This window comes from Hemicordylus capensis, chromosome 2, assembly GCF_027244095.1.
Source record: "Hemicordylus capensis ecotype Gifberg chromosome 2, rHemCap1.1.pri, whole genome shotgun sequence".
Taxonomy (NCBI): Eukaryota; Metazoa; Chordata; class Lepidosauria; order Squamata; family Cordylidae; genus Hemicordylus; species Hemicordylus capensis.
In genome coordinates this window covers 409,559,430-409,574,396 of record NC_069658.1, presented here as the reverse complement: position 1 = coordinate 409,574,396, position 14,967 = coordinate 409,559,430, and the positions used below count along the sequence as shown (strand labels likewise).

The window sequence follows — 14,967 nt, the reverse complement described above, 5'->3', positions numbered from 1 at the left end:
AGTGGGCTTCCGTTGTCCAAGTCTGCACTAATTGATGGTTTGTCCAGAGAGACAGAAGGGTTCTAGCACAATTTTCTCAGCTCTACCTGCTGGTCAGCTCTTGCATTCCATGAAAAATCACAATTTGCCATAAAAGTAGTAATCAGTTCTTGATGGAATGCAAGAGCTGGTGACACTGAGAAAATTGCACTAGGACCTTGCCATAAATCTGGGCAAGCCATCAATCAGCCTAGGCTCGGACAATGGAAACCTGCTGCTGTGTGTGGAAAGCAAAACCATGTTTATAAAAGCACTGTGGCAGTGCTCTTTGCTTCTGTCTGAAAACACAAATTACCCATGTGGCACAACTCATTTCCCGCCATCTTTACTCTCCACTGCAAAAGTAATTAGAACTAACAAGGCCCTTATTAAGACGAATGTGGGTCTGTTCAGAACTCTTCGAAACTTCATCTTCTGGGACCCAACTGAGTACCACCTAACACCAGGTGATCCTCTTTGGGGAGATAACTGTACAAAGCTGGACCCTCAACAAGCAGGCCTGCACCGCAGACATCACCAACCTCACGTCAGACGAAGGGGACACCCAGAGAAGGACCTCCACAGATGACCGCAATGTACAGGGACACTCAGGTTGGAGGAGGCAATCTTTTAATTATTCAGGACCCCAAACGTGAAAGATATGAAGACTGGTATCATTTCAGCACCAGGCAAACACCTTTTCATTTTTGCAGTGTTTTAGTGCTGCTTTTATATGCAGCTCTTTCTTGCATTGTTTATTGTTCCTTTATATTGTTTTAACTTGTAATCCACCCTGAAAATATTTTTACTGAATGACTGCATATACATTCTTAAAATAAATAATACTGTTTCATTTAGTTCAATCAGGTACATAATACTATTTTTGTAGACATATCATTGACTGGACGTCTGTTCAAGTCACACTTCAGAATCTGCCTAGAAATCTGTTTCTGAAACAGAAACACTCAAAGCATCATACACATTGCCATATCTAACAGTAAGTAACCAGTGCTTATGCATCTTTGAAAATATATCCCTATACAAGCATCATTTTGTCTTCAGAAGAAGAATCCAGTAAACCTCAGTATGAAGGACCAATATTACCCGCTTAGAGAGAAGGATTGAAGCTCAGCCTGTTCTGGTTGTGAACTCCTGTAAAGGTTAGCTTATAAAAATCAGAGGGGGAGAGGGGGTGCAGAGGATAGGTTGCAGCTGAATACCTGGCCTGCAGTTGGTTCAACTTCTCCCACCAGCATATTAATCAGTGTGCTTTTCCCAGCTCCATTTGGGCCTAACAGTCCCATTATTTCCCCTAAAAAAAAAAGAAAAACAAGCATGCAATTTGGATAGCTTTGCTTAACAATATTTGTTCTTTTTTAAAAAAAAACAACAACCCATACCAAAGTACATGAATTAATTCCAACCTTTTTTGACACAAAGAGAGACATGATTAGTTGCCACTTTCTTTATTTTTCTTCCAAGAAGAAAATCTCTCTTCGCATCATATTCTTTATGCAAACTGCTGATCAAAATTGCTGGTTTCTAATAAAGCAAAAGAGAAGGCAGAACTTCATATTGAATTAGTTGAGTACATAATGAAAAACTATTCCTTCAACTAGGTAAATTCTTCTGTCAGTCTGAAGGCAGCCATTTCTGTAACTGAGAGAGCTGTGGTCACTGTAACCATAGAAATATAACCATATGGTGTCTATGGGTACAACCCAGATAATATTCCATGGTATTTTGAAAATGTGAGATTGTGTGCAGACAAAAATGAAGGCTCATGTAGGGTCGGCATATGACTATCAGAATGCTTATTTTTACTACAGATTGCTTTCTCTGAGTTCTGGGGAAACACCCATCACCTTTGGGTCATGACGCCAGTGTAAGTGGCCAGAAACCCACCCACCCCTTTCTGCATGTTAATTTAGAAATCATGGTACCAAGGATTTCACAGGGCTAAGACACAAGGGCCAGATTTACCTCTTCACAGCTCTGGCAGGTTGTCATCTCTTTAACCCTCAACCTCTCAGCCTTAACATCTTCATCCTCATCTTCATCATGTGGCACATCTGGGAATTTCCAGGGCTTGAGTTTTACAGGAGTTCTAAAGACAGAGAAATATATTTAATCTTTCTCATGATACTTCTAAATACAGTACATACAGACACACTTTGCTTATACACTATTCAGACTTTATCCTCTCTAATAAAAGCCTTGGTGTCCGTCCGTGGACGGACACCAAGGCGTGTGTTCGTGCCTCCCTGGCCAGTTCTGGGCATGCGCAGAGCGCATGCCCAGAACTGACTGAAGGAGACACGACCGCCAGCACCCGGCGGCCATGTTGGGCGGCCAGAAGCGGCCGCCCCGAAGAAGCCGGGTAAGCGGCGGCGGGGGAAACTGGCCGAGGCAGCGGCGTGGCCGAGGCGGCGGCGGAGCCATGGCTGAGGTCTGGCCGTGCCGCCGAAGCCAGGCGGGGGAAAGAGGCGGCGGGGGAAGCCAGCCGAGGTGGCGGCGCCGCCGGAGCCGGGGGGGGAATCTGGGGCCCTTGCCCGGCCGGGGAGACCGGCCGCGGCATGGAGGCTGCAAGCGGCGGTGACAGTTGGTGGTTGCGGGGCCGGACACGGAGGCAAGTTGGGGGGTGGGGGGAGTTGCTAGCGCCCGTTATTTCAACGGGCCTGAAAACACTAGTAAGGTATCAAATTGTACATGTGAAATACTAAATGATGTTTCCCATCCAATGTGGCATTATGGCAGAAATATGAACTGGAGGATCATTCATAATAAAGACTTTCCTCCTGTACAGTTGTATTTTAGCTGTAGAATGTCAAAATGCAGAAAACCTTGTGCTCAATGATGTTATTTTAGGAAACCAACCTTTTAGTTCTGTACCAGCTAGGTACCTCAACTGCTCACAGTGCCTAAATATCACAGGATGTTTGCGCTGGCACAGGCAGGGAAACACACACAGAGGGGGAGTTATTTTTGCTGCTCTGTTCTCCCTACAAAAGGACTTTTGACTTCAAGAATATGTCCTTGAGGGCTGTACAGGATGTAAAGAGAGTCTTGCAGAGACTCACCGAGAGCCCTCATGCAGCTCTCTCCCAGTCTTCCTGCACGCACACTGTTGTGCCAGAGGACTAGTATTTCCAAACACTGATTGTGCTCCAGAAGCACTCTGCAACACTGAAAATATGTCACATGCAGGAGGACTGGGGGAGTGGAATGAATGATTGCTCCCAGTGAATCCCTGCAGACTTTCTTTACGAATAAGATAAATATTTATATACCACTTTTCAATAAGAAGTTCCCAAAGTGGTTTGTTCATGCATGCGTGCATTCATAAATAAAGGCACTCTGTCCTCAAAGGGCTCACAATCTTAAAAAAAACACAACCCATAAGATCGACACTAGCAACAGCCACTGGGGAATGCTATGCTGGGGCTGGATAGGGCCAGTTGCTCTCTCCCTGCTAAATAAAGAGAATCACCACTTTTAAAAGGTGTATCTTTGTTTAGTTATCAGGGGATACCCACTGCACAGCCCTTACACACCGCACAGTCTCAGGGACATATTTTTGAATTTTAAAAGTTCTTTTGAAGGGAGGAGAGAAAACAATGAAAATCACTCCTCCTCCATGCAGGTGGTTTCCTATCTTGCAGAGCATTTCGGTAGCAGAAGCACTGCTTGGAAGAATTAGCCCTCTGGTGCAACAGCACGCACACAGGACAGAAGAGTTGCATGAGAGCTCCTGGCATGCCCCTTCAGGTTCTCCTTAAATGCACACTTTGTTAGTCAGGATGTCAGCCAATGCCTTTAAGATCAGCAGCAACATCACTTCTGCATGAATAAAAAGACAGTTTCTGTAGACATCCTGAAGAGCCTGCTACAATGCATGCCTCATTGCAGCATACATCCAACGATGCCTTGGAGTAGTTACTTCAACACAGTGAAATGGAGGAGTGGGGAAAACCACAAACACACAGACCTGAAAAATGGATCCTCTCTTACTGATTTGCCTCCACACTTCACTTCCAGGTAACGCAGAAGAAAGAGCCAAATTATACACTGCAAGTAAGGCTAAAATGAAGAGATGAAATTAGATATATTAATTAAAATAGCTAAAATTGCCGTTTTAGATGACTGGAGCACTGCACACTGCCCATCACTGCCCTTTCTGCATCATATGTAGATGCACTGGGCAACATTCAAACTAGTTCGTCATGACTAATCATTACTGAAATCAATGAGACAAGTTGGTCATAACTTAGTCTGGATGTTGCCTATTATGTCTACAACTATTTATTATTAATTGTTTATTTTAATAATGTGCAGGCCACTTCCATTCTATCCCTACCCAATGCTACTGAACAAGATTTGGCTTGGCAAATGTTTCATACGGTATGCAAATTTGCCACAAGAAAGAATTCCACAGTCGGGATGTCACCACATGCCCTTTCTCTAGCAGCCGCTCTCCTGAACTTTGAAGATAAAGACTCCTGGAGGAGAACCTCAGATGAAGATCTTAATTGACAGGCAGGAAGAAGACAGTAGTCAATTTAGTTACCCTAGTACTAGACTGTCTGGAGTTTTAAAGGTTAAAACCAGCACTTTGAATTGTGCCTATAAAGAGACTGGAAGCCAATTAAAACTATTTCAATCCTGGTATAATATGTTCCCCTGGTGAGTCCCAATTAACAATCTGGCTGCCATATTCTGAATTAGTTAAAGTTTCTGAGTATTTTTCAGGCAATCTCATATGTACATCAATTCCAAATGAATAACAATAATCCAGCCTACATGTCAGTAAATATGGCAAGGCCATATCCAAGATTGTCTCTTTAATGGTCATCGTGTGTTCTCCAATTAAAAAATATATATATTGCCTTTTGTTATAGCATTGCATATAACCAATCTTTTAAAGGATTTTATGCAAGAAAATGATAGCTGTGTACAAAATATAACAACCATAATATAAATAACAATTTACTTTCGAAAGTGTTCCCAATAGCCAAACTTTTGAATTCTTGAGGAAAAATGGGATGCTTACCACCACTACTGAAACCAGCAATCTTTCTGAATTTCTTTCCATCTTGTGATCAAGTTTCCGAGCTATCTAAAAAGATAAGTACTTGATTCAGCAACTCTTCTTAAGTTTTTCAGAGGTCATTCTAAGAGTAATTGTACAAGACCAACAACATCCACATGCTGCTCCAATGACTTTGATAAAATTTATTTCTGAATTATAGCAGTTTTCAGATGAATGTGGTTAATCATACTGTCCTACCTAGAATTGAGATTAATCTTAAAAACCAGGTTTGAAATACAATTCAGTGGGCAATTCCAAATACAGAGAAAATCCACCATGAGTAAATCTTATCAAAATCAATGGAACTTACAAGAACAGTTAATTTTAATGGGATGTCTCTCCACTACTGTGCTCTGGATTGTGCCCAGGCCCCAAGGCATTCAAACATTTCCTTTCTTCCCTTCCCTTCCAGTGATTAAAAAATAAATAAATCACTGGATCTTTGTTTGGGCCACTGAGCCTAGCTGAAAGTGATTCTTCAAGGGCTCAGGCTATTTATGCCTATTGGATGCTCTCCAGTACAAAAGAAGAATTATAAACAATACTGGGCTAGTGCTCATGATTCTGGAGATCTCATCTGCGCGCTTCCACTTTTCAGCCACTCTACCTTTCTTCATTCCCTTCTCTTCCAGGATGTTGTGTCCCTTCTGAGGTGGGATGTCATTGGTCTTTTCTTTCCCTTGTCTGGTCTTGTATATTTCTTCCTCTGCTTAGACACCCACAGTTTACACAGGTCTTGACTTTTCTGTCTAGTTATGTATTTCTGCTTATGGTTATTTCTTTCCAAGGCCTGTTATTTGCAGTGTTACATTCTAGTCAGTACTATCAGAAGAAATGGGTGAGATTTCCCCCCACACAAGGCTCTTAAAACCTTCCTTATTTACATAGTCCCTTCTCTAGAGAGATTGAGTAGAGGTAACCCACTGTGAGTGCCCTCCATTCCACCACTTGATACTGGTACACTATGCAAGTCCTGTGGCCCTTGAGAAATGTAGTTTCCTCCCAAGGGATACACATTTCTCCCTCACTGGCTAGAAGATTGGGCAAATGTCAAACTTGTGAATCGTGTTAAGGAACATTAACTGAAGCAAATGAAGATAAGCAAAAATTAAAGACTTTTAAAATACATGTATGATTTGGGCCCTGTTTAACCTTTAGGCTTCTTATTGAACTTATGACAAATTGGTTACCTTTCCCATGTCGTAGTTCTCATTTTGGAAAATAGGGCATAATAACCTGTCCACCTCCTTGATTTTGATTTGTTGCTTTTGAGGGCTGTTATTATATTGATTATGCCCTGCTGATGGGTTGTTCGGTGTCTTGTTCAGCCTTTGAGGCACTCAGCTCCATGCTGGAATGGACTCTTAAGAGACAGATTGGGCTTCAGATGACTGCCCACTAACTTGATGACTTCCTCTTTGTTGGCGCATATCATTCTGACCACTATGTCTATCTCTTCGACCATTTTCAGCAGCTGTCCCAGGATCTAGGTGTCTCATTGGCCAAATAAATGGAGGGTCCCACTACTAAACTCACGTTTTTAGGTATTGAATTGGACACAGTTCAGGGCTGTTCCAGACTCCCTGCTGATAAATTTAATGTGCTGCATCAAAAAATTTAGGAATGCCTGTCGTCTTACAAAGTTACCTTTCAGCAGTTGCACGTATCGACCTGATTTTGGCAGCTGCAGTGGTTGTGTTTTGGGGGGCCTTTAGGAGCCTTTGAGTTATTTCCCTAGGGAAAAGCTGTGCTCCACTTCAGAGTAGTGCAAAGAGGGGAACTCACTTTGCACCCTGATTATGTGACCATTTGCCTCCATTTTTCAAAAACAGATCAGAAAGTCAGGGGACAGACCACTAATGGAGGGAGGCCAGTGGCGGCCCGTGTCTGGTCACAGTGGTTCCCCCCCTCGCCCCACCCCCTAGCCTGATGGCAGTTGGCAATTAGCTGTACCCCCTGCATGTGACATCATACATGGGGGCGTGGTCTAGCTCCCAAATGAAGCTGCATGGCCTAGTTCGGGCGCTAAATCAGGGCCAGCACTGCATTTGCAGCGCTGGCCACTTAATTCCTGAATGGAGCCGTGCAGCCCCGTTCGGGAGCTAAACCACGCCTCCTGCATCTTACGTCAGACGCAGGGGGTATGTCGGGGCCGCAAGGCGTGGGCCCTGAGGGGTGGCAGCCTGGGTTCTTTGAACCTGGTCGCCCAATGGTGGCTACATCCCAGGAACAGACTGTTATGCTTTGGCGGGCAGCTGGCTCTGTCCTGCTTTGCAATCTTATCTTGAGTTGGGAGGTCCAGTGAGTGTCTTTTTGCACACCTTGATGCGTCACCACTTACCAGTATCAGTTTTGGGTCCAAAAAGGCTTGACTGAGTTGGGATTGCCCCTGGGGGATTTCTCCCTTCATTCCTTTCGGATTGGTGATGCTTCTGCAGCAGCACAGCTGGGCGTGTCTGGCACTGATGTGCAGCATACAGGATGCTGGTGGTCTTTCACTTATAAGTGTTATGTGTGTTGATTTACTTGGACTATTGCTTGTCCTTTTCTTGCCAGGTTCCATGCTGCCTGTGCATTAGGCCAGGGTGCTGAATGTGGGCCATCCCATTGTGTTCTGAGTTCATAATTTTTCAATCAGTTCCATCATGGGGACTCAGCTCAGCTTGGCCCATCTGGTGATTATCCATTGGGTCGGTATGAGAGAAATGCATCTAGTTCAGCTACAGCTGGTTCTGCTTTAATTGTTGGAGGCCAACCCGCCCCCTGGATATTCAGCTGTTGCATTTGGGTGAGAATGACTTGGGAAATAAGTCAAGGATCTCAATTTCTCATCAGATGTTTCAGGAACTAGCTTTAATTAAGGACCTGCTTCCAAAGATCCTCCTTCTCTGGTCTGACCTCTTGCAGTACAGAGTTTGGAGGAATACACGGAATTCTGGCAAGGTTGATAGGGCTCGACAAAAGATTAATAGAGATGTAGGGAGGTTTGTTTCTAATTTGGGTGGGGCATCTATACCAGACCCTGATATTTTATCTTCCTGCCCAGAACTGTTTGGGGTGAAGTTCATCTGTCTCCTCTGGGATCATATACATTTCTGGTTGTTCTTCAAAGGGGAATGGCAATGTTTCTGTAGGGTTGGTGGGTGGTTGGAGGGCAAAGCTAGGCTAGCCCTCCGCTGTGGCAGGAACAGTGCAGATTTAGTGAGCATGTTTTATTGGTGAGCACCTTAAGGTTTGACTTTAAGAAGAGTCCTTTTCAGTCCCTAGATGCTGCACAGCTCAGGGAGTGCTGGTCAGGGGCTCTTCTAATCTGCTGAAACATCACTAGCTCAAAATGCTTATTGGCTCGGGGCTGGTGATGTGGAGGTAGTTACCTGACCTTATGTCGGCTAAGAAGGATAGCATCAGCTCTAAGCAGGATGCTGTCTGAAACCAAGGTGTTTTCATCCTTTGAGATATATGCCAGGCTCACCAATGGTGATGAATTTACACTGTACCGCACTGTAGGGGGTAGAGAGCCAATCCCCTTTCGAATTCTATTTCAATCAAAGTTGTGGCCCTTTATACCCAAAATTATGGTATCTTGTGTCCTTACTGTCTGGGTGCAAAATACAGTTCCCATATATACTCACTTTGCCAATGCACTGTGCCAGTGCCAGGAGCTAGCTGGAGAGGAAAAGGAGAGATTTCCTTTGTTTCTTCTCACTGCGGCTAGAGCGCTGCTGCCAACTAAGCCATTAAGTGCAACTTAAAAGGAAGCCGGGTGAGGGGGAGGGCGTGTAGCTTATCAGGTATAGGGGATGGGATAGGGCTGGGTTTAAGAGAGAGAGAGAGCAGGTTGCTTATGCAGGGTAGGGAGACCAAATTTGGATTGGCATCACAAAAATGTCTCAGCTTATTTTCAAGACAATATGATTAGAGTGGGGTGTGGGTGGGCTCATCTCTAGTTTATGTTCCTCTTGCAAGTCAAAAAATAGGAGTAAAAAAAGACATGACAGTGCAATAAATTTTAGTTCTTTCTCCTAGCATACCATAAGCAAAATCCATCAATATATCTGTTCCCTGAAGACTTACCTTTATAAAAGAAATCAGACATCCAATAAGAGGATAGATTGGAATGAAGACAGAAAAACAAGTGTGGAGAACAGCGGCTGCTGTATAGTACCACATAAAAAATGCTATTTCAATGACAACAGAACAAACTAAGGCTGCCTGAAAGACAAAAGAAATGAAAATAAATAACTGGTACGGTAAGTTATTTTCATCCAATATTCTAACATTTATTTGAATGTGAATACTTGTTAATCCAAGCAAAATATGGCTAGTTTGGGGTGTTGATTTTTTTTAAAAGGTAAACACAATCTCAGAAATATAAGGAACAGTAAATGTGGGATATGGGACTGAAACTGCCTTGGTCGCCCTGGTGGATGACCTAAGCCGGGAGACAGACAGAGGGAGTGTGACTCTGTTGATCCTCAGGGACCTCTCAGCTGCTTTTGATACCATCGACCATGGTATCCTTCTGGGACCTCTCTTTGGGTTGGGATCTGGGGGCACGGTTATATGGTGGCTCCGTTCCTTCCTAGGGGGTCGTACTCCGAAGGAAGTGCTGGGGGATGCCTGCTCCACCCCTTGGGCTTTAGCCCATGGAGTGCCACAAGGATCTATTCTGTCCCCCATGCTGTTTAACATTTACATGAAGCTCCTGGGAGAGGTCATCCATAGGTGTGGACTGCAGTGCCATCAATATGCTGATGACACCCAGCTCTACCTATCTTTTAAGTCAGCAGACACCAGGGAGGCAGTGGATGCTCTGAACCGGGACTTGGAGGCTGTTCTGGACTGGATGGGGGTGTAGAACTGATCTTCTGAGTAATGAGGTAAATCTTATCTTGGAAGGGGTTACGCTCCCTCTGAAAGACAAAGTCCGCAGCTTGGGGGTGCTTTTGGACCTGACGCTGTCCTTGGAGGCTCAGGTGGTGGCGGTGTGCAGAAGCACCTTTTACCAACTATGGCTGGTACGCCAGCTGCGACCCTACTTGGAGAAGTCAGACCTGACCTCAGTCACTCATGCATGAGTAGCATCCAGATTGGACTATTGCAATGAGCTCTACGTGGGGCTGCCCTTGAAGACTGTTTGGAAGCTTCAGCTGATTCAAAATGCTGCTGCAAGGATGCTCATGGGTGCAAGTTGCTTCGCGAGTATTACACCCATCCTGCGTCAGCTTCATTGGCTATTGCTCTGCTTCCGGGCTAGAGTCAAGGTGCTAGTATTGACCTTTAAAGCCCTACATGGCCTGGGGCCAGGGTACCTGTCAGACTGCATTCACCCATATGAACCTGCCAGGGCCTTTCGCTCATCATCTTAGGCCCTTCTCATGACCCCGTCACTAACAGAGATCCGGTTGGCGGGGACTACAGACAGGGCCTTTTCAGTTGTGGCCCCTTGGCCTTGGAACTACCTCCCTGAAGAGCTTCACCATGCTCTCTCCTTCAATGTTTTTAAAAAACATCTTAAAATGCACCTTTTTAAGGAGGCTTTTTAATGCGGCATTATTATTTTTTGGTCATATAAAATAAATATTTTAAATAAATAAATAAATAAATAAATAAATAGCTTTGTACCTGACTTACACTTATAGGACAATTAAGGGCCCAAAATTTGCTCCCCTAAAGCACTCAGTGATGTGGTTCATAATGATATATTGACATGGCATTCTATTTAAAAGGAAACTAAATGCTTGCAGGACTGAGCCACAACCCAAACAAAGAAAAAATGCAAATGAGGCAATATAATTGGGACAATAAATACAAGTTAATGAATGAAGTTAAATTGGAAAGAAAAATTATATACAGCACTTTTACTTACCACTGAAAAAATGAATGACCAAAATTCTTTGGTGTTTTGTATGGTTTTAAAGGTGAAGGAGACAATGTAATTGAACAAAACTACTGATGGTACGTAGCCAATAAGGCAAAAAACCTGCAGGGGAAAATGACACCATAAGGTACTATAATATGAGATGATGCTTTCGTTTTCATGTTATTAAAATGGAGATGAGCCGAGAGTGTACCCATCATGTCATCTTTCGTGGCTGTCCTGACACCTGCTTAGCACATCCCTTTATTGCATGGGGACAGGCGTGCTGTTTATCCGAATGGCTCCTTTACATGCCCAAATACTTGTATGAGCAAGTATTTGGAGTGCATGTAGAGGGACCATTTAGATGAATAGCCCCTTTCCATGTGATAAAGGTACATGCCAGAAGAGTACTGGGACATCACAATGAATGTGCTCTAGGTACATCCCCTTTCTAATTGCATGGGCAGTGACTGTATCATTCATACCAGCCCACAGTGATTAAGAATACAGAACACAATTTTTTTATTTTATTTTTTATTTTTAACAATTATATCCCGCTCTTCCTCCAAGGAGCCCAGAGTGGTGTACTACATACTTGAGTTTCTCTTTCACAACAACCCTGTGAAGTAGGTTAGGCTGAGGGAGAAGTGACTGGCCCAGAGTCACCCAGCTAGTTTCATAGCTGAATGGGGATTTGAACTCAGGTCTCCCCGGTTCTAGTCCAGAGTTCAACTGAACCGTTTAACTCCTTTTCTTCCCTTTGAGAAGAGATAGGGGAAGAAAAGGGAACCACTAAGGATGTTTTTAGCCTTTATCAATTGAAAACCTGTGCTTTACTTAGAGCTGTCTATGAAGTTTGTGTAAAAATATGGCACCCAGTGCCTCATGGAAGTGGCCAGTGTCAGCAAATCTCACTGGCCTTCCAGTAGTCTTCCAGTCACAATTTGAGATGCTGACCTTGGCATACAAATCCCTAAAAGGCTCGAACCTATTAACCTCTAAGTGTATATCCTTTCTTGGTTCCCACTGAAAAAGTTAAGACACATTTAAAAAAAACAACCCAAAAGATCAATATTCCAAGGTTGTACAAAGAAGGAATGTTATGAAAGTACTGAAAGATCATTTTATCTGAGCTGTTGCTCAGGTGAAGCTAAAATAGGGGAGAGTTAAGTAGTTAACATAAAGTTTCATGTCATTTCTATTTTTCTCAAGTTTTTCTTTTTATATTATGGATAAAATTATAAAAATATTATTTAAAACAAAACATGGTTTCATATTTTAGTAGCAACTAGCTGGCCCTGCACAGAACATCTGCATGCTAAGACCTTATTGAACTCCTTAAAGTCCTGCCACAGCTCCTGCTTTATTGCTCAGTGTCAGCCACCCCACCTGCAGCCACCCCCTCCTCCCCTCCCCCACTTTCAGCCACCCCACTCACAGCCACCCCCTCCTCCCCTCCCACACTTTCAGCCACCCCAATAACAGCCACCCATCCCCTCCACTCGCTCAGCTCACCCAACTGCCGCTCATTCCCTCAGGTCCAGCCACTGGCCTCTGACGCCCTGCTGAGTCTCCTCACGAGGGCCATCCATGCAGGCCAGATGGTCATCCCCGGCTTTGCCATCCTCCTTGCGAGGAGACTCAGCGAGGTGTCAGAGGCTGGCGGTTGGAGCCCTCTTTTTCTCGCTGAGTACTGTCAGAACTCTTGCGAGATGTGCCACGTACCACTGGATTTGTTACATATATCCTAAGGCTTTTAAATATAAAAAGTTAGGCTAATGTATTACTATCTACTCTTTGCCCTTAGAAGGAGGGTTAAAATCTATATAAACAATACTGTATATAAAGGAAAAGAACAGAAAACATTTTGAAATCAAACAAAACTTACCACAGCAAGAAACTTCTCAGGAAAAAAATAAACTCCGTGGTGAAATACAAACAAGCTTCCTATCATCAGAAGAAGAATAATGTAAAATAAAGGAATGTCAACTAGGGCTTGTCCACACCAGTAAGCAGATGGATAAAGACCCGAGATTTTAAGCTGAGTGCGAGCTTTGATCTGCAAAAGTGAAAAACAATTAAAAGACATGTCAGATATGGAGAATGGCAGTTAATCTAACAATTGCATTTATAACATGGTTTTCATTTTGCTATCTATGCTTTTCAACTGGTTTCCAAATGCATTTGATGTTAAAGAGAGAGAGAGAGAGAGAAAGAAAACTGGGATGAATCTTTAAGAAATGGTACTGAGTAATTATACAGTCATAGAACCGTAGAAAAGTACATCATGTATCATTAGTCCTATTCATTGAACTGAAAGAACACCCAAGACATCTCTAACGGATGAATTAACCAGATCTGAGAAGAATCACTCGCCCTAATCGGCAACTCAACTTTTTGGGTGACTTAAAAACCAAAGAAAACTACCCCAAAATAAAGTACTGATAAATTAAAAGAAAAAAAAACATTTTAACCCCTGCTCCCTTCCAAAAGGCCCTGTGAACTTCCAGGCCCTTATGAAGAGCTGAGAGCACAGAGAGCACAGAGAGCGGAAAGTATGCAGGGGTAGGAAACCTTGGCTCTCCAGTTGTTGTTGAACTACAATTCCCATCATCCCCAGCCACAAAAAACTGTGGCTGGGTATGATGTGATTTGTAGTTAAACAACTGGAGAGACATGGTTGCCTACCCCTGTTATAGAGTAACTCATCTCATTATCAAAGAGGTGTAACTTCTATCTTTGCTACTACTTCTGTTTGGGAGCGGGAGGGGACATACTACTGCTATTGAATCACTACGATACTACTAAAACCCTTGATTTATCCACTCTTTTCTACAGGCAGCATTAAATCGGAGGAAATAAAAGAACCAGAAGAGCAGGCTGCAGCCCATGGGGAAAGCAGTGAGACACAGTGGAATGTGGAAAGTGTCCATTGGGAAACACAAAACAGGAAAATGGAGAGCAGACGTGAGGGGAGGAGGGAGAGAGGAGGGAATTGGTTTGCTAAAACCTCTAACAGCTTATAGTAAATATCCAGGAGAATTCCGCTTAGTTTACTGCCTGCTTGTGATTGCTGTGCGATTAAACAAGGTGTTCTAGAAAGAAATAATTTGCCTACTTTCTTTTCACTATCCCTACTACTGGACTAACTTTGGTCCAAATGAGTTAGGAGTTCAAAAATTAGCCCACTTGTGCCTCAAATGTCCATTCATCCACCAAGTTGAAATGGGGTGGATGACATCATCACAAACTATGTCTTTGAGGTGTCCCTACAACTGTACCAAATTCAGTCCAAATTGGTTCCCTCTTGCACTTCAAACATTCATGCATCCACCATCTTGGATTGGGGTCGATGACATCATTACAAACTATGCAATTGAAGCATCCCTACATGTCCCTACAGCTGTAGCAAATTTGGTTCAAATTGGTTAGGCAATTCACAAGTTAGCCTATTTGCGTTCATGCGCCTGCCATCTTGAAATGGGGTGAATGACAGCATCACAAACTATGCCATTGAGATGTCCCTGTGTGTCACTCACTACAACTGTACCAAATTAGGTTCAAATCAGTTAGACAGTCCACAAGTTACCCCACTTACGCCTCAAGAATTCACATATCCGTCATCTTGAATCAGGGTAGGTGACATCATCACAAACTACGACATTGAGGTGTCCCCATGTGACCCTACAACTGTATCTGACTTGGTTCATATTGGCATTGCAAAGTTGATGTGGGGACAGACACACACACAGATGGAATGCCAGGTAATCTCATAAGCCTACTGGAAAGCAGGCTAAAAATGTGCAGCACTGCACTATATAGTACAGGTGGCCCTCATTATTTATGTGGATTCTGTTTTGGCCTACAACTGTGGATAATGAAACCTTAAGTCAATTGGAATTGGGGGGTTAGGTTCCAGAGCCCAGGAAAATGACTGGGTAAAAGCAGAAATAAGGATGGAGCAGAGCACTGTACCTTGGCCACCTCAGAACTTCCG

General features: G+C 43.5%; 1 protein-coding gene across 6 annotated transcripts in view; it reads right to left on the bottom strand.

Moving 5' to 3' along the window:
- LOC128344558 (cholesterol transporter ABCA5-like) overlaps nucleotides 1-14,967 on the bottom strand; it is a 121,634-nt gene that overhangs the window by 19,289 nt on the left and 87,378 nt on the right. For all 6 annotated transcript variants that reach the window (XM_053294906.1, XM_053294907.1, XM_053294910.1 and 3 more), the window contains 8 exons: nucleotides 12,859-13,029; nucleotides 10,977-11,090; nucleotides 9,182-9,319; nucleotides 5,069-5,134; nucleotides 4,007-4,098; nucleotides 2,002-2,125; nucleotides 1,443-1,560; nucleotides 1,239-1,330 (listed from right to left, as the gene is read on the bottom strand). In XM_053294906.1, coding sequence (XP_053150881.1) covers nucleotides 1,239-1,330; nucleotides 1,443-1,560; nucleotides 2,002-2,125; nucleotides 4,007-4,098; nucleotides 5,069-5,134; nucleotides 9,182-9,319; nucleotides 10,977-11,090; nucleotides 12,859-13,029 — 915 coding nt within the window. The remainder of the gene's footprint in view (nucleotides 1-1,238; nucleotides 1,331-1,442; nucleotides 1,561-2,001; nucleotides 2,126-4,006; nucleotides 4,099-5,068; nucleotides 5,135-9,181; nucleotides 9,320-10,976; nucleotides 11,091-12,858; nucleotides 13,030-14,967) is intronic.